Here is a 20,312-nt window from a genome sequence, read left to right as displayed (position 1 = left end):
GTGAAGACTATTTCTTCCTAACAAAGACAGCTGACTTCGCCAAACGGGGGGATGATTTAACAAAAACGAATTTGCAAAAGAAGCACAATCGTTGCACGACTGTACCTAACCATAAACATCAATGCCTTTCTTAAAATCAATACACAGAAGTATATATTTTTAAACCTGCATATTTAGCTAAAATAAATCCAGGTTAGCAGGCAATATTAACCAGGTGAAATTGTGTCATTTTTCTTGCGTTCATTGCACGCAGAGTCAGGGTATATGCAACAGTTTGGGCTGCCTGGCTCGTTGCAAACTAATTTGCCAGAATTTTACTTAATTATGACATAACATTGAAGGTTGTGCAATGTAACAGGAATATTTAGACTTAGGGATGCCACCCGTTAGATAAAATACAGAACGGTTCCATATTTCACTGAAAGGAAAAACTTTTTGTTTTCGAGATGATAGTTTCCGGATTCAACCATATTAATAACCAAAGGCTCGTATTTCTGTGTGAAATGGCTAGCTAGTTAGCGGGTGTGCGCTAATAGCGTTTCTAACGTCACTCGCTCTGAGACTTGGAGTAGTTGTTCCCCTTGCTCTGCGTGGGTAACGCTGCTTCGAGGGTGGCTGTTGTCGATGTGTTCCTGGTTCGAGCCCAGGTAGGAGCGAGGAGAGGGACGGAAGCTGTACTGTTACACTGGCAATACTAAAGTGCCTATAAGAACATCCAATAGTCAAAAGGTATATGAAATACAAATCGTATAGAGAGAAATAGTCCTATAATTCCTATAATAACTACAACCTAAAACTTCTTACCTGGGAATATTGAAGACTCATGTTAAAAGGAACCACCAGCTTTCATGTTCTGAGCAAGGAACTTAAACGTTAGCTTTCTTACATGGCACGTATTGCACTTTTACTTTATTCTCCAACACTTTGTTTTGCATTATTTAAACCAAATTGAACATGTTTCATTATTTATTTGAGGCTAAATTGATTTTATTGATGTATTATATTAAGTTAAAATAAGTTCATTCAGTATTGTTGTAATTGTCATTATTACAAATAAATAAAAAGAAAATCGGCCAATTTAATCGGCAGCGGATTTTTTTTGGTCATCCAATAATCGGTGTCGGCGTTAAAATCATAATCGGTCGACCTCTAATTCTGACTAGTCTTCCTGTCCCTGCCGCTGAAAAACATCCCCACAGCATGATGCTTCTACCACCATGCTTCACCGTAGGGATGGTGCCAGGTTTCCTCCAGACGGGACACATTGCATTCAGGCCAAACAGTTCAATGTTGGTTTCATCATACCAAAGAATCTTGTTTCTCATTGTCTGAGAGTCTTTAGGTGCCTTTAGGCAAACTCCAAGTGGGCTGTCATGTGCCTTTTACTGAGGAGTGGCTTCTGTCTGGCCATTCTACCATAAAGGCCTTATTGGTGGAGTGCTGCAGAGATGTTTGTCCTTCTGAAAGGTTCTCCCATCTCCACAGAGGAACTCTGGAGCTCTTTCAAGGCCCTTCTCCCCCAATTGCTCAGTTTGGCTGGGCGGCCAGCTCTAGGAAGAGTCTTGGTGGTTCCAAACTTCTTCCATTTAAGAATGATGTAGGCCACTGTGTTCTTGGGGACCTTCAATACTGCAGAAATGTTGTCGTACCCTTCACCAGGTCTGTGGCTCGACACAATCCTGTCTCGGAGCTCTACGGACAATTCCTTCAACCTCATGGCTTGTTTTTTGCTCTGACATGCACTGTCAACTGTGGGACCTTTTATAGACAGGTGTGTGCCTTTCCAAATCATGTCCAATCAATTGAATTCACCACAGGTGGACTCCAATCAAGTTGTAGAAACATCTTAAGGATCATCAATGGAAACAGAATGCACCTGAGCTCAATTTAGTCTCATTGCAAAGGCGCTGAATACTTATATGAATAAGGTATTTCTGTTTTTTACTTATAATAAATTAGCAAATGTTTCTAAAGAACTGTTTTTGTTTTGTCTTTATGGGGTATTGTGTGTAGATTCCCGGATTTAAAAAAAATGTAATCCATTTTAGAATAAGACTGTAACGTAACAAAGTGGAAAAAGTCAAGGGGTCTGAATTCTTTCCGAATGCACTGTTAAAACTAGAAAAATATATAAGAGGAAAATACGTACTTTACATAGACTATTAAATATGGAATAAAGATGATGATAAATAATAACGACGAGAGGATGCAAAACTGCTCTCTGTAATTCATGAAGAGAAAATAAACAGATGTTGTTTTTTAAAGATGGTCTTGTGTTTTCTGTCTGCTACCAATACTTCCTTTGTGTCCATTGAAAGGGATTGACCCAGAAGCAAATACCGGGGCCTTAACGGCAAGTGTTTGTGCTAAGATGGTCGCCTAAGTCACAACAGGTGCACAGAAGAGGAATAAGCTCCATTTGAAGGAAGAAGAGCAGAGATACAAATGCCATCGGAATCTGCTGTGAAACCTCAATAGAAGACTGCAGATAAGGAGAGAAAGATGGAGAAGACGACATTCTGGAAGAACCCTGTCCCATCACACTTCTTACATAAACAGCATAACAGCTGCAGCATCTCTGTCGGAGCCATAATTCCCCATGCACTATAGAGATACAGGAACACAAAGCTTCCCTTGGCAGTGGGTATCGTTAGATTTGGACAAGCCCTTTTGAAGACCTATTTCGGTGTACCCGTTCTGTAAGCCTTTATCAAAACCAGATTATGGAAATGTGGAGCAAGCGAAGTGTCCTCCGTTCAGCCGCAACAGTTTGTTTGACATGTAGCGACGCTTTGTCAGCATTGCCCTGGAGGCATCACTGAATACAGACATCGCTCTTTGTTCAACATGTTTTTTTTCTTTCTCTATGCTTTTCCTCAATCCCACATTTACACTCTCTGCAGCAGCAAGACATTTGGTACGGCATATTATTTACATGTTCATCGTGTCGTGAATCCCTCACTGGCAAGATTTGTGGAATCAAGCCGATTTGCAAAGGCCTTGGTGGATGAAAGAATTGAAACAAACAAAATCAACTGACTATTCAGCACAAATGTTGAAATATTTGGATGGTTAATTCGGTTGAATTAACAAAACTATCAGTGCTTTCATACTGGCATCACATATCACATTACAAGTCACACTGAAAGGTGTGTAGCCTTGGCCTAATCTGTAATATCCCAGTTCAAAGGTGTCAGAGCGACACCTCACATCCAATCCTTAAACAAAGACAACAATTTTGTGGTTTATCTTTTTTTAGCGTTTGATAAAGACATAGGTACCTTGACCTACATTTTTTTTTTAGGACATTTTACAGTTTACACCAATTTTATTGTGAAATTTGTCAAGTTTTTCTTTTCTCTTTTGTTTGGCATTTCTGGGAGTTGTGCCCCTCTCAAGCACAGCCTGATGGGAGTTTCTCTGTGAGGCCTGTCACCTTCAAATGCCACCCTCACCTAGCTGGGGATTTAAGTCAGGCAGCAAAGAGACTCATGCCACTTGGAATTTCAGCTCCTTCTGTGTTTGCGGACCCAGTAGAATGGCACCTGTGGAGTGAAAATAGAAAGGAGAATATGGACCGTCAACACTTGTTTTCAAATTAGATAGCTGGCTAGACTGGTAAATGAATCTAAAGAAAAGTGACTGTGACTGACATAATGAAAGAAACTGCTGATTCACAACCACATTTCAGAATTGCACCTTGTGTATTCTAACTCCACAGTAAGTTTTATTTTATTTATTTATTTTTTAATTTTTTTTATTTTTTTGGAAATGTATTAGCAGGCCTACAAACGGGGGCCATTAGAATTAAAGCCATGGCATCTCCTACAGTATCCTCTACTATGACTCCCTCTACGGATGTTGACTGAGTTAGAAACCCTTCCTATGCTGTCGTGCAGAATTAGCAGTGATCGGACCGACTCATCATTGCCACCTCAGTCTGTCCCCAGCCCGATTTCGTCGAGGGCGTGAGGAGAGACAACCAAAGAACAGTGGGGTCTGAGGCAGTGTCTGAGGCAGTGTCTATCTGGCTGGACAGACTGCTAGCCATCCCCCTCTCCACTCACCTGCAGAGAGTCTGACTGAGGAACAGAGTGACGCCGAGTTTTAAATTGGGTCTGTGAGAGAGTGACCTTGGCTCCGCCGGCACATAACTAGGCTCTCGCATGCACTCACACTCCCACTGGCAAACTGTTCCCCAGCCGATAAAAGAGCAATGGAAAACACCTGCTGTACCGTTTTTATCTTCTATGGGGTTTTTACTCAGCCAAAGGATACATTTTCATACACCTGCAAGAGCATAAAACTGATTAATCTGGCGTTTTTATATTCAGGAAATGAACCTTTGGTTACTTGCTAATGTTAGTGCAATTGGGGTTTGAACAGTAAGGCTTGGAGATTGCTATGATCTATCATTAAGAGGAGACTTGAGTATCATAAAGTCAAATTATGATCATTATTGGTTAAATAAAATTGTGATTTAAAAAAAGTATACCAGTTTCATTTAAGGACCAACAAATTGACAGCTGTGCCATACAGATGGCAAAATAATTGGGAAGAGATTTTTGATGTACCAATTCCATTGAACATGGTTTATGGACTGACACACCAAACGACGCAGGATTCAAAACTTTGTGTTTTATTTATTATACTAAAAGGTAGGGGTGGTATACAGAAGATAGCCCTATCCAAGCACCTATCAAGAGCTACCATCAAGTGATATGATGATACTGACTCTCATGAGGACCGCCACAGGAAAGGAAGACCCAGAGTTCATTAGAGTTACCAGCCTCAGAAATTGCAGCCCAAATAAATGCTTCAGTTAAAAAAAAAAAAAAAGATTATTCTTTTTTTATTTCACCTTTATTTAACCAGGTAGGCCAGTTGAGAAGAAGTTCTCATTTACAACTGCGACCTGGCCAAGATAAAGAAAAGCAGTGCGACAAAAACAACACAGTTACACATGGGATAAACAAACGTACAGTCAATAACACTGTATAACAAAATAACAAAAATCTGACAAAATAACAAAAATCTGTATACAGTGTGTGCAATGAGGTAAGGCAATAAATAGGCCAATAGTGGCGAAGTAATTACAATTTAGCAATTTACACTGGAGTGATAGATGTGGATGTGCAAGTAAAAATACTGGTGTGCAAAGAGCAGAAAAACAAAAACAAATATGGGGATGAGGTAGGTAGTTGGTTGGATGGGCTATTTACAGATGGGCTGTGTACAGCTGCAGCGATCGATAAGCTGCTCTGACAGCTGACGCTTAAAGTTGGTGAGTCTCCAACTTCAGTGATTTTTGCAATTCGTTCCAGTCATTGGCAGCAGAGAACTGGAAGGAAAGGCGGCCAAAGAGGTGTTGGCTTTGGGGATGACCAGTGAAATATACCTGCTGGAGCGCGTGCTATGGGTGGGTGTTGCTATGGTGACCAGTGAGCTGAGATAAGGTGGGGCTTTACCTAGCAAAGACTTATAGATGACCTGGAGCCAGTGGGTTTGGCGACGAGTATGTAGTGAGGACCAGCCAACGAGAGCATACAGGTCGCAGTGGTGGGTTGTATATGGGGCTTTGGTGACAAAACGGATGGCACTGTGATAAACTGTATCCAATTTGCTGAGTAGAATATTGGAGGCTATTTTGTAAATGACATCGCCGAAGTCAAGGATCGGTAGGATAGTCAGTTTAACGAGGATATGTTTGGCAGCATGAGTGAAGGAGGCTGTGTTGCGAAATAGGAAGCTGATTCTAGATTTAGCTTTGGATTGGAGATGCTTAATGTGAGTCTGGGAAGAGAGTTTACAGTCTAGCCAGACACCTAGGTATTTGTAGTTGTCTACATATTGTATGTCAGAACCGTCCAGAGTAGTGATGCTAGTCGGGCGGGCGGGTGCGGGCAGCGATCGGTTGAAGAGCATGCATTTAGTTTAACTAGCATTTTAAGAGCAGTTGGAGGCCACGGAAGGAGTGTTGTATGGCATTGAAGCTCGTTTGGAGGTTTGTTAACACAGTGTCCAAAGAAGGGCCAGATGTATAAAGAATGGTGTCGTCTGCGTAGAGGTGGATCAGAGAATCACCCGCAGCAAGAGCGACATCATTGATATATGCAGAGAAAAGAGTCGGCCCAAGAATTGAACCGTGTGGCACCCCCATAGAGACTGCCAGAGGTCCGGACAACAGGCCCTCCGATTTGAGACACTGAACTATATCTGAGAAGTAGTTAGGGAACCAGGCGAGGCAGTCATTAGAGAAACCAAGGCTGTTTAGTCTGCCGATAAGAGCTTCCCTGTAGCTCAGTTGGTAGAGCATGGTGTTTGCAACGCCAGGGTTGTGGGTTCGATTCCCAAGGGGGGCCAGCACAGAAAAAAAAAAATAATGTATGAAATGTATGCATTCACTAATGTAAGTTGCTCTGGATAAGAGCGTCTGCTTTCTTTGGGGGGCCGCACAGCCCTCCATGTGCTCGCCAGAGGTAGCCTGACTGCCATTAGGTACCGAGATGAGATCCTCAGACCCCTTGTGAGACCATATGCTGGTGTGGTTGGCCCTGGGTTCCTCCTAATGCAAGACAATGCTAGACCTCATGTGGCTGGAGTGTGTCAGCAGTTCCTGCAAGAGGAAGGCATTGATGCCATGGACTGGCCCGCCCGTTCCCCAGACCTGAATCCAATTGAGCACATCTGGGACATCATGTCTCGCTCCATCCACCAACGCCACGTTGCACCACAGACTGTCCAGGAGATGCTTTAGTCCTGGTCTGGGAGGAGATCCCTCAGGAGACCATCCGCCACCTCATCAGGAGCATGCCCAGGCGTTGTAGGGAGGTCATACAGGCACGTGGAGGCCACACACACTACTGAGCCTCATTTTGACTTGTTTTAAGGACATTACATCAAAGTTGGATCAGCCTGTAGTGTGGTTTTCCACTTTAATTTTGAGTGTGACTCCAAATCTAGACCTCCATGGGTTGATAAATTGGATTTCCATTGATTATTTTTGTTTGATTTTGTTGTCAGCACATTCAACTATGTAAAGAAAAAAGTATTTAATAAGATTATTTCATTCATTCAGATCTAGGATGGGTTATTTTAGTGTTCCCTTTATTTTTTTGAGCAGTGTATGTATGTATGTATGTATATATATATATATTGGGGAATTCAAAATGATCCAGACAGTTACATTGATAGAAGCCGCAATATTAAAGATTATCCACCCTCTAAAAAAAAATTGAATTCTTGAGGCCCTTGATAAATGACAGAGGCTGTTAGCATGTTTACGCGTTATTAATATAGGCTATCTATTGCCCAATCATAATTGACACCTGGGAACTTATCCACTCTCAATATTCAGGTCTTGCTTTGGAGTGTTCAGTTCAGGAGAGCATTATGTTATGTAGGTCATGCAGGTCTTCCCTGTGGCTCACTTGGTAGAGCATGGTGTTTGCAACGCCAGCATGGTGTGTGCAACGCCAGGGTTGTGGGTACACGGGGGGCCAGTACAAAAAAATGAAATGAAATGTATGCATTCACTACTGTAAGTCGCTCTGGATAAGAGCTAAATGACTTAAATGTAGTGTAGTTTATGTCTAATTTGGTCCTCAATATCATTGTTGGTCAACCACTACAGAACACTGGAATGTACTAACCTACAAACCCATAGTAGCCAGTATTTCTCCCTCATTCTCCAGTGTTATTCAGCCATTTAAACCTCTCCATTAATCATTTGTTTGGCTGAACTTGAATTAGCCTCTTTACTTAACGAGCGCCTTGTGGTTTGAAGGAGCCAGGCAGGGCTGGGGGTTGGCGACTGAGGAACGGGTGAGGCAGCTGTCTCTCCACCGCGGGGCCTAGGCCAGAGCGTCTGCCATCTCACTGGGTACAGGCTGGCACCAAGCTCCAGGGCTGTGGGTGGTATTTACAGCTGGTGCGCCTCTACCCCTCCTCAACCCCACTGTGTCGCTGCCGCTGTTCTGAGGGTAAGATGCACACGGAGAGAGCCAGGAGCCAGACTATCCTCTTTTAGTTTTACATGGAGCTGAGAGAATGACAGAGACTGCTCTAGAGAGAGTTGTGACTGAGGGATTATAGATGAAATGGAGATGTTCTTGGTTAAGTCGGAACGTTTTTTCAAAAGTAAACAATTGACAGTTCTAAGTACAATGAGCCTCCCAGCGGGCTCACACGTTGTGCCTGTGGCTCCTCCCCACCTAGTCGAAATTGGAAGGAAAATCTTTCATTCTGACTGACTAAATGGTTAACTGACTGGCTGCCTCCAAGGCTGTTCTTCCTTATCTGCCGTTGGTGGCCACACAATGTAGCACTGTGGGAGTCGGATGCACCAGTCAAATCCCCACAAAGCAAACAAGTACTCACACTGACAGGTAACAACCTAGCACCTGCTGGGAACGCATCTAAAACAACTCTCCTGTGTCCCTCGCTAAGGCTTTTGTGATATGCCAGCAGCATACCACCCTGCTTCCCACTGCTGGCTTGCCTCCGAAGCTAAGCAGGGTTCGTCCTGGTTGGTCCCTTGATGGGGGAGACCAGATGCTGCTGGAAGGGGCGTTGAGGGCCAGTAGGAGGCACTCTTTCCTCTGGTCTAAAATAAAAATATCCAAATGCCCCAGGGCAGTGATGTCCTGACTCTCTTTAGTCACTAAATATCCCATTGCACTTATCGTAAGAGTAGGGGTGTTAACCCCGGTGTCCTGGCTAAATTCCCAATCTGGCCCTCATACCATCATGGCCGCCTAATTATCCCCAGCTTCCAATTGGCTCATTTGTTTATCCTGTAACTGTTCCCCAGGTCGTTGCTGTAAATGAGAATGTGTTCTCAGTCAACTGCCTGGGGAAAATAAACATACACCTTTTTGCTTGTTGATGCGTCAGTTGTATTTTGAAGTTTAGTCATTACATTGTCGGCCTATTTTTTTGGAACAGATGTCTGTTATTTCTGTGCTAATAGGCTACATAGTGTATAGCTATCCCAGAGGTTAAGAGTGTTGGGCCAGTAACCGAGAGGTTGTTTGTTCACCTAGTCAGCTCAGGGATTCGAACCATCTGTCTATGTGCCCTTGAGCAAGGCGCTTAACCCTAATTGCTCCTGTAAGTAGCCCTGGATAAGAGCATCTGCTAATTGACTAAAATGTAAATGTATGTTTTTCATCAGGTATTCTTGAAGTAATGCCTGTCCTTGTGGTCAAGGACGGGCCCGGCACCCAGGTTCCCGCTCAACTCCAGAGGATCTCCATTCCACTCCTCAGCCCTACCTCAGACTGCACTGGCAAGACTGTGAAGGTGTGTCTCGGTCAGGTCAAACCCTTCCGCTACGCTTCGTTTCTTATATCTCCATAAATCCCCCTCTTCTCCCTTTCTTGCATTCTCGCTCCTGTCTTCCACTGCCTGCTTTTCTTTTTCACTCTCCTTTCTCTGACTATTTATCCATGTTCCTTTCTCCACAGTTCATTTTTTAGTTGATGTTTTTTTTTACTCCTTCTTTCAAGTACCTTCTTTCAAGTACACTATTGGCAGATGATTGTAAAGCAGACAAAGCAATGAACAACAAATTCACTCCCCATCCTCCATTTTCTGTGTAAGGGAGTTATGTGCTAATTGGCTTGTGGACTTGACCGATATGACACTCATCGATTTTATGTTTTACCATTCATCTAATGTTTTTTATTTTTCTGCTATTCTGCCAGGGGAGAGTAGTTCACAAAGGGCCATTGGTATCCATGGGAGAAGACAACTATGTCCTGAAGACTGTGATTCAAGGTATTGTATATGAGAAAACATTTAGGCCCAGAAGGATGTACGCCTATACAATGAAGGAGTGACTGCCCAATCATGTATTGGTGGAATTTCCTTGGAGGGCATGTAGCTGGCTGTGTTAGATCTCAGCTGGCTCGATTGTCTCACTCCCACTGTAAGCCGTTCAGCTGGAATGGATCTTAATAGGATTGTCGAAAAAGGCCATTTCTTCTTTGTTGTGTCGTCCATGCTACATTTATCCCTCTGCATTATGATTAACATTCATACAGCAGCACTGCTTATTCAGAGAGAGTTATCTCGCTTGTTAATACAGTACTTCAAACCCATTTGAAATATGCCTTGTTTCCTTGTCTTGTGTAATAATTGTATTACCACAGCAATTGTCAGTCGTGACAGAATGATCAGTGCTATTTTTTGATAATGTTTTTCACTTTGTGTTCTTCTGCTGACATTTACACAACCCAGAGCGGTTGGAATTATAGGGAAGTGCTAATTGTCTTAGTAGTGTACAGAGCATTTCAGAGATGCTGATTGCATTGTCCTTTTAGAGCAACTTTTTCACTCAGGCCCCCCTTCCTGCACTGGGGAACCTCCCTCCCCCCTCGCATGCCACGTCTATTTCTATGGGCACAGGCACTGTTCGTGACACAAACTATTCACACCCCTCTTGTTGGTGGAGAGAATATGTTGCAGGTTTAAAGCCTATTTCCTGCAATTCTACACATTTTGCCATGTCCAATGTGTGTTCATGTGATATTTGAGTGACCCAAACATTGCTACAAAATCTATGGGCTGAAAAACATTAGCTGACATGGGCTAGTTGATCTGGACATTTCGGACAAATTATAGCTCTCTAAGATATGCAATGACTGACAGGAAAACTGATTACCCTCTATCCAATTTTGAAATTGCACCTTGTGCAGAGAGGAGTTGGGTGACATGAATTGAACTGTAGCCCTAATAAGAGAATAGCCTTATAAAGCCATACAGGCTCTGAGGTATTTTCTGTATATGTCTTGCATCTGTCAAATTTGCTGCGTGTGTACACTATCTTCTGCTTAAGAGTTGTCTCTGCCTCCGTCAGAAGAAGACTCCCAACAGAACATGTCCCCGGAACACTCATCCATCAATATCATCCTGTTTGGTGCGCTGGCAAAGGACTACTCCGAATCTGTCAGTCAAGGGGTAGGTCTCCGACCATTCCCTATAGGATCTCAAACACAGTGTAATAATGGCCCTGATTTGTACTTACTGAGGAAGTGGGCACAAAAATCTTAATTGGAATGTAATGGACGTTAGTGGTGTTGGTGGCTGTGTTCTCTGACAGAATATAACGCTGCATTTTGTAATTCACTTGTAACTGCATGCTTATCCACAGTTCCATATTGTAACTGCATGCTTATCCACAGTTCCATATTGTAACTGCATGCTTATCCACAGTTCCATATTGTAACTGCATGCTTATCCACAGTTCCATATTGTAACTGCATGCTTATCCACAGTTCCATATTGTAACTGCATGCTTATCCTCAGTTCCATATTGTAACTGCATGCTTATCCACAGTTCCATATTGTAACTGCATGCTTATCCACAGTTTCATATTGTAACTGCATGCTTATCCTCAGTTTCATATTGTAACTGCATGCTTATCCTCAGTTCCATATTGTAACTGCATGCTTATCCTCAGTTCCATATTGTAACTGCATGCTTATCCTCAGTCCCATATTGCTTTGAGGAGTGGTATAATCTTCAAAGGAGATGATTTTTGCGTTAGCTGCTGGTCATTGTGAGCAAAATTGCAACACTCCCAATGAGAGAGAGCGTCTTCCTTGTGGAGCGAGTTCTTACGCAATTATCGTCTACATTGAAGTAGATTAAGTCAACAGTTTGATCTTAGGGATGCTATTCAGAGTCTGGGGATCAGACAGACTCTTGTTAAGTGCAAAAACATAGGGATGTTAGTCATTTTGGTGGTTTATGTCCTCTAGTCTGTAATTGTGTTGACGTCCTACATGCTCTCTCTGTAGCAGTGTTGACATGCTCTCTAACGGTGGTGACTGATCAGCAAATCTTTTTATTAACCTTGATTAAAATGACACTCAAAACCAATGATAGGATTCAGGCATCCATGTCGTTTAAGACCAATGCACTGACAAAGTTGAATGAGCTGAGTGATGCACCAGTGTTAGACATGTCTGACCTATTGTCTCAGAACACCCCTGAGAGGAGAAGAATCATCACATTCTGAGCAGATGTAGCGGGAAAAGGGATTGGCTATCATGGCTGTAGAGTACTCTGTCAAACAATGGTTTGTTTAATCCACTGTAACATGATTACTTTGTATCTCTTCCTTCCCTTTGTCTGCTGTATGAGTTATGTCAGAGAACACTGTTAAACCATTTGGAGGGCAGTCACACACTGCTCCCCAAGCAAAATACAACTGGCTTATCTCTATTTTGAGTGTAGCATATTACTCACAAGCCTGTATTTCTTACCACAACATCTGCTATATTAAACAGTCTGTGCTATCCTTGCGACTTCCCTACCCCATTCAGTTTTAAATGGTTGGTTAAGGTTAGGGTAAGAGTTAGGTTAGGGACATCCCAAGTATCCCAGATAGGTTTAATATAAGTCAATGCTATTTTACATCGTTTATTATTATTTCTTTTCGTTTGGGGGGGGCCGCAGTGTTATCTCGCCTCTCACTTTCTCACCACACCACATAGCTCTCTCTGTCTCAGTTGCATGCGTTTGTTCCCCCAGGACATGCTGCTGGTGACTGGCTTCACTGTGGGCAATTCTCCCACAGCTCAAAAAGACAAGCTCCATGCCTGTAACCTGCAGCTAGCTGGAGATGATGCCTGGATGTATGTGAGTACATATTCAGGGAGGAGTTCCTACGTTGGTTTTTAATTAAAGGGAGGGTTTAATAAAATGTGCCCTTAGTTTTCTGAAATCTTTTTCTCTGTGTCCTAGGTGTGGCCATCTACTGTAAGCTCGAGAGCATCTGTACCCCGCAAAAGAACCTCTCCAGCCAGCACTGAGGTCAGTCTGTGAACTCATTGGCTCAAAGGCCTTGGTTTTATGGAGGCTGTCAGATGCCGTATTGTGCCTGTCTGAAAAATCTCATGTCATCAGATGTTTATCCCAATGTGAACCTGCGTGTGTCATGTTTTGCAGGATCTTTTTGATACTGAATACATGTCAAATAGCTGGCCTATGGCCCTTCCACTTAAATCACTCTTACTGATCCCAAAACAATTTTACTCTGTCCACTAGATCAATTTAGAGACTGACCATATCCAGTCTTTACAACTGACTGTTGTTCTCTCTGAAGTCATTTACAAATAGACATTCTCTCTTTACTTAAATTGTTGTCTGATCCTGAATGGTAATGCAGTAGTGTTTGTCTTCAGGTCACTAAGGCAGCGAAGGTGGTTAAGTACACCTACGTCCCACTGAGCGACCTGAAGCCTGGGGTAGTGGTGAATGTCTACGCTGTGGTCACCTTCTTCAAGCAGCCATTCCGAACCAAGGGGACAGGTAGGTCAACCTGCCCTGCAAATGCACTAACATGGTATAGACAAATATGCTGATATTCCACCAGCCCCATGTTGAGCTCAGTTCAAGGTGTTGGCTCTGTGCTAAGATACTCTACAGGCAGAAAAGGACACACTTCCTACTCAGCAAAGCACTTTGAAGTCCATATTCAACCAACAGGCTGGTTGCTATGACTACTGGACCCCCTGACCTGCTGCTGCGAGATAATAAGGGGTTTGTTGGTGTGTCTAGGTGGTGTCATCCAGGGTAGGTTGGGTGGGGGTTACTGTACTGTGATCTCATTAAACAAGCATTTGTAGAGGCGTAGGGTTTGGCGGGCGGGGGAGGTGAGGTGGAGGCTGGCAATGGGAAAACGAGGACCTCTCTCTGCACCCTCTCTAAGCACCCAACATCATAGGGTACATATGAGTCCTTGCGGCGTTGCTTAGCCCTTCGACTCGCGACCTTTGACTTGGAAGTGCTGCGACTGCCTTTTTAACTGGTCTGCCCTTGCCGGGAGTCGGGCAGTGTGGCGAGGTTTGTTCACACAGAAGAAGAAAAAACTCACTGTAGAAAGCGCAGAAGGACACTGAGCAGTTGTCCGAGGTAAGGGAACCTCGCTCTTTTGCTGTTATACGAACATACTCTGTCCTATCCTGTCCTCATAGCACCTATTCTCTGACTCCTTTCTTGTTCTCCTCTCCTTATCCTCTCTTCCTTTTCTCCTCTTTTCTTCTCCTTCTCTCCCCCTCTCATATCCACCTAATATTCCTCATCTCCAGCTTCTCCAACTCTTTTATCACCAATGGTTTTGTTATGGTTGTCCAATAATCTCCAGAACAGAACAACCGGATACTCAACATTTACAGTGTCTGCTCTTTATTGCTACTATTCCAAACCAATGACTTTTTTAAATTGTACAATATAAACACATTGTAAAAATTACAAGGTAAATTACAGCACCCTGTATTAAACCACAGTCACTGAGTCTTCGTGCGGTTAATCTCTGCCTTAACACACCCTAAGCATTGATCGAGCATTAGATTTTGTCATGCAAGCTGACATAAAGTGGTAAAAAATCAATCCTCATCCCACTCAACCAACCCTGTAGATATCTGACTTGATTTTGATGTACTGTACAATGTGCTGGGCCATCTTGTCCAATTGAATCAGTGGCCCAGAATGGAGAAGTTGGTTCTTTATTGTGTCTGGAGGGATTACTCTGCATGAAAGATCCATTTTGAATGCAAGTGCCTGTGATGCAAATGGCAAAAAAGCAATTATAAACAGGTTGGTTCGAGCCCTGAATGCTGACTGGCTGACAGCCGTGGTATACAGTGGCTTGCGAAAGTATTCACCTCCCCCCATGGCATTTTTCCTATTTTGTTTCCTTACAACCTGGAATTAAAATAGATTTTTGGGGGGGTTGTATCATTTGATTTAAACAACAGACCTACCACTTTGAAGATGCAAAATATGTTTTATTGTGAAATAAACAAGAAATAAGACAACAAAACAGAACTTGAGCGTGCATAACTACCCCCCCCCCAAAGTCAATACTTTGTAAAGACACCTTTTGCAGCAATTACAGCTGCAAGTCTCTTGGGGTATGTCTCTATAAGCTTGGCACATCTAGCCACTGGGACTTTTGCCCATTCAAGGCAAAACTGCTCCAGCTCCTTCAAGTTGGATGGATTCCGCTGGTGTACAGCAATCTTTAAATCATACCACAGATTCTCAATTGGATTGAGGTCTGGGCTTTGACGAGGTCATTCCAAGACATTTAAATGTTTCCCCTTAAACCAGTCGAGTGTTGCTTTAGCAGTATGCTTAGGGTCATTGTCCTGCTGGAAGGTGAACCTCCGTCCCAGTCTCAAATCTCTGTAAGACTGAAACAGGTTTCCCTCAAGAAATTCCCAGTATTTAGTGCCATCCATCATTCCTTCAATGCTGACCAGTTTCCCATTCCCTGCCGATGGGAAAAACATCCCCATAGCATGATGCTGCCACCACCATGCTTCACTGTTCTCCGGGTGTTCTCCGGGTTATGAGAGGTGTTGGGTTTGCGCCAGACATAGCATTTTCCTCGATGGCCAAAAAGCAACATTTTAGTCTAATCTGACCAGAGTACCTTCTTCCATATGTTTGGGGAGTCTCCCACATGCTTTTTGGCAAACACCAAACGTGTTTGCTTATTTTTTTCTTTAAGCAATGGCTTTTTTCTGGCCACTTCCGTAAAGCCCAGCTCTGTGGTGGAGTGTATGGCTTAAAGTGGTCCTATGAACAGATACTCCAATCTCCGCTGTGGAGCTTTGCAGCCCCTTCAGTGTTATCTTTGTTCTCTTTGTTGCCTCTGATTAATGCCTTCCTTGCCTGGTCTGTGAGTTTTGGTGGGTGGCCCTCTTGGCAGGTTTGCTGTGTTGCCATATTCTTTCCATTTTTTAATAATGGATTTAATGGTGCGCTGTGTAATGATCTGAGATCATGAGATCATCATGTGACACTTATATTGGACACAGGTGGACTTTTTTTTAAAACAAATTATGTGACTTCTGAAGGTAATTGCTTGCACCAGATCTTATTTAGGGACTTCATAGCAAAGGGGTGAATACATATGCACGCAACACTTTTTTTGAAATTTTTGAAACAAGTAATTTTTTTCAGTTCACTTCACCAATTTGGACTATTTTGTGTATGTCCATTACATTAAATAAAAATAAAAATCCATTTAAATTACAGGTTGTAATGAAACAAAATAGGAAAAATGCGAAGGGGGGTGAATACTTTTGTGTACTGTACCACAAGTATGACAAACATTTATTTTTACTGCTCTAATTACGTTGGTAACCACTTTATAATAGCAATAAGGCACCTCGGGGGTTTGAGGTATATGGTCAATATACCATGGCTAAGGGCTCTGCGTTGCGTTGTACATAAGAACAGCACTTACCCATGGTATATTGGCCATATACCACACCCCCTCGGGCCTTATTGCTTAAGTATAGTTAACTGATCTTAATATGGTAAAATGGGGCCTGAGCAAAGCATGTGTTAATGCTTTGCAAAGCTGTAATCTGTTTGTGTGATCCAACTTGTAACATTTACCATTTTAATGTGGAAGTACCTTACAAAATTATTATTCTTATGTGGTCAGGGCTTTGCTCTGCTTATTTTCACAAGGCGTTTACATGGCAAGCCCCACTGACTTGATATGCTTCGAGGAGCACGACGTTTACGAGCCAAGCCATTTATGCCTTGTTTTTGACCTGAGGGGACAGTCGGTTAGTAGTTATCTCTGAACCCCTCTTGTCTCGGGAAGTACCGTAATGAAAGAAAGAGCTCAATATTGAATGACAGTAATACGTCCATGGCTTTCCAATTCACATTTTCTTGTGCGTCTCGCAAAACCTGCTAACAGTGTAACTTGGGGTCCTTTTTGTTTGTGGGAGCCTCAAACAAAGAGTTCCCCCCCTTAAACCAAACTGGATTGAGTAATGAATGAATAAATAAATAAATGTTAGTAGTACAGCATTAACTGACCATGTATTGTCATGCTACTGAATCCTAGTGGCAGCAGAAGGGAGATATTAAGGGAATCCATCAGTTGAGACACTGGTGGGGTGGCAGATGGATGAGCCCCTTACCTAGCCTGGTTGACGCCAACCACTTGACTATACAGCGAAGAGAACACAGAGTTAGGAGTTAGCCAGACCCCTTACAAACCCTCGGCCTAGGAATCTGATGTTATTATATACCGTTTATTAGGTACACCCATCTAGTACCGGGTCAGACCCCCCTTTACCGCCAGAACAGCCTGAATTATTTTGGGCATTGATTCTACAAGTCGGACATGTTCCACATGGAGACGCGATGGCATCACGCAGTTGCTGCAGATTTGACGGCGATGCACCACATTGTATTTCTTACATTGTGTGCTGCTTTGCAGTAAACCGCATTCCAGCTCTACAATCAAATTGTCTTTGTGGGTGGACCTGTACTGTATTGCAGCATTCAATGGCCCTTGTACCCACAGACTAATTTAAATGAGCCAAATCACTTCCAATAGAGCAATGTTTCTCAGCATTCTAATCCTCGAGTACCCCAAAAGTACACATTGTTGTAGACCCAAATAAACACACTTGATTCAAGTAGTCAAGGGTTTGATGACTAGTTTAATCAGGTGTGATTGTCTGGGCTCTAAAATAAGGTTTACCGTTGAGGGTATTCACGGACCAGAGTTGAGAAACACTGCATTAGAAGGGCTTTTGTTGGGAGCATAAGAAGGTTGAGAACCTTGCCTTTTGAAAGCTGCGGTCAAAGTATGTTTAAAGTAAGCAACCATTTTGGGCTGTCTCAAATCACATTGCAATGAGATGTGTATACTAGGGCCGTCTCAGTATTCAGCAGACCATAGGCCATATCTGGAATCTGATCTGACAATGGTCCCGATTTCTATCCCCCATAGATTACTGCTCCACACTGAAGATTACAGACCAATCAAATAAAAAAGTGGGCTGTACCATCTTTTGTGACAAGCTCGAGGAACACCCTAAAATCTTCAAAATGGGAGACATCATACGCCTACACAGAGTCAAGGTAAATGTGTGATCAGCAGGTAGCCTATCAGTTAAGAGCTTTGGGCCAGCAACCGGAAGGTCGCTGGTTCGAATCCCTGAGCTGACTAGGTGAACAATTTGTCAATGTACCCTTAAACAAGGCATTTAACCCTAATTGTTCCTGTAAGTTGCTCTGGATAAGACCGTCTGCTAAGTGACTAAAATGTAAATGAGTGATGCTGAGAATCAGATTTGTCACTTTTTAAAATTGTATGCCAAACACGAACCAATGATTGCAAAGTTAAACAAACCATAAGGACTACTTTTTGTTGTACTTTTACCCCTTTTTCGTGATATCCAATTGGTAGTTACAGTCTTGTCCCATCGCTGCAACTCCCCTACGGACTCGGGAGAGGCGAAGGTTGAAAGCCATGCGTCATCTGAAACATGACCCTGCCAAGCCGCACTGCTTGCTTAACCCGGAAGACAGCCACACCAATGTGTCGGGAGGAAACACCAGCCCATCTGGCGACCATAGTCAGCTTGCAGGCACCCGGCAAACCCTCCCCTAACCCGGAAGACGCTGGGCCAATTGTGCGCCGCCTCATGGGTCTCTCGGTCACGTTCAGCTGTTACACAGCCTGGGATCGAACCCAGGTCTATAGTGATGACTCAAGCACTGCGATGCAGTGCCTTACACCATGCCCAAACCGGACGCGTGCGCCACCGTGCTCAAATTGATTTTGTCCCCCCACACCAAACGCGATCACGACACGCAGGTTAAAATATCAAAACAAACTCTGAACCAATTATATTATTTTGGGGACAGGTCGAAAAGCATTAAACATTCACGGCAATTTAGCTAACTAGCTTGCAGTTGCTAGCTAATTTGTCCTATTTAGCTAGATTGCTGTTGCTAGCAAATTTGTCCTGGGATATAAACGTTGAGTTGTTATTTTACCTGAAATGCACAAGGTCCTATACTCCAACAATAAATCCACACATAAAACGGTCAACCCGAATCATTTCTAGTCATCTCTCCTCCTTCCAGGCTTTTTCTTTTTTTGGACCTTTATATGGCGATTGACATCTAACTTTTATAATAAAGTGTATCACCACAACTGACTGACTGACCGACCGACCTCAGTTCATCTTTCAATCACCCACGTGGGTATAACCAATGAGGAGATGGCACGTGGGTATATGCTTCTATAAACCAATGAGGAGATGGGAGAGGCAGGACTTGTGAGGTGTTCAGTGTCACAAATAGAACTGACTTATATTCTATTTTAGAGCATGGCAACGCAGACGCTTGTTGGTGCACGTGAGCGAGCAGTGTGGGTATGTGTAAATTGTGTGGTCTGCATGTTAGACCCCTGTGCCACTCGGGAGGCCACAAGGACTACTTTAACTGAACAGTTTACTAAAACACATTTACTTGAAGAGCAGTGCAGATGCAACGTTTGGTAACAGAATAACGGTTTGTGCAGTTGGTGCCGTCATTCTGTTACCAAACCTTGTATCTGTAAAATTTTCTGTGGAAATTATGAAAGGTCATCCTTGTGCGTAGAGTTGGATGGTTTGTTTAACTTTGCAATCATTGGTTTTTGTTTGACATTATTTTAAAGTGAAAAATCTTAGTCTCAGCATCACTCTTACTGTGGACTTGCCCAAGATTGATTCTGACCTTATTGTAATTTGAAATGAACTGATATTTAGGATGTGAGCCTTGCTGGAATGTTTGAGATTATCCAGTCAAAAAGCTCAAATCTCTTTCTCACTCAGACCCAGCTTTTTAATGGAGCCATTAGCCTTTTGACCAGCCATGGTTTCTCCGTGGTCACCTTTGATGGAATGGTAGGCAGTCCCGTGGTCCCTCGTACCTCCAGCGGGTCCTTCAAATTTGGGGAGGAAGACTGCCAGGTCGTGGAGGCCCTGCGCACGTGGGCGGCCAACCAGTCGCTGGTTCCTGCCGAGCCCTGTGTACCCCTGTCGGCAGTACAGCCCAAGACTTACTTTGACCTGACCTGCCAACTGCTGGCTAAAGCCCCTGTGGACAGCAGCTGCACCCTGTTGAAGGTAAGAACCATGACTAACCTTTTTCCACTTCTTTAGCGACTGTCTGGACCTGTCAGTTTGTTTTATTGTATTGAATCAGGTAGCTAGGAAACTCTGGAAATCCAGTGGAAAATATTTTGGTCATCGGATGGCTACCTTGGTGTACAGTGAATAAAAGGTTTGACATTTAGCAAAAGCATAATGATGAGAAAAGCTTTTCTGATTTAGGCTAGTGTATGTCTTTGAGCATCCCTCTTAACAGTTTGTGGCAAAGGCAGGGAAGACGTTTTTTCTTTTCTACTTATATCTGCGAGCACTTCATCTCCCTGCTTATACAGTTTGAAATATATATGAGGACGTAAAAAGACAAGGGCTTAGTG

At 43.1% G+C, this 20,312-nt stretch overlaps 1 protein-coding gene across 9 annotated transcripts in view; it reads left to right on the top strand.

The window, feature by feature from the left end:
• pot1 (protection of telomeres 1 homolog) overlaps positions 1-20,312 on the top strand; it is a 48,041-nt gene that overhangs the window by 8,247 nt on the left and 19,482 nt on the right. For 4 of the 9 annotated variants that reach the window (XM_045705995.1, XM_045705991.1, XM_045705993.1 and 1 more), the window contains exons 2-9: positions 9,176-9,303; positions 9,708-9,780; positions 10,841-10,962; positions 12,542-12,649; positions 12,755-12,823; positions 13,195-13,321; positions 17,784-17,914; positions 19,660-19,953. In XM_045705995.1, the coding sequence (XP_045561951.1) occupies positions 9,176-9,303; positions 9,708-9,780; positions 10,841-10,962; positions 12,542-12,649; positions 12,755-12,823; positions 13,195-13,321; positions 17,784-17,914; positions 19,660-19,953 (1,052 nt within the window). Of the gene's footprint in view, positions 1-7,786; positions 7,983-9,175; positions 9,304-9,707; positions 9,781-10,840; positions 10,963-12,541; positions 12,650-12,754; positions 12,824-13,194; positions 13,322-17,783; positions 17,915-19,659; positions 19,954-20,312 lie in introns of all 9 variants that reach the window. The other 5 variants (XM_045705994.1, XM_014170000.2, XM_045705992.1 and 2 more) reach the window with 5 other exon arrangements.

This window comes from Salmo salar, chromosome ssa23 (assembly GCF_905237065.1).
Source record: "Salmo salar chromosome ssa23, Ssal_v3.1, whole genome shotgun sequence".
Classification (NCBI taxonomy): Eukaryota; Metazoa; Chordata; class Actinopteri; order Salmoniformes; family Salmonidae; genus Salmo; species Salmo salar.
Note: the sequence above shows the minus strand (reverse complement) of the source record. Positions and strands in the feature narration are given on the sequence as shown.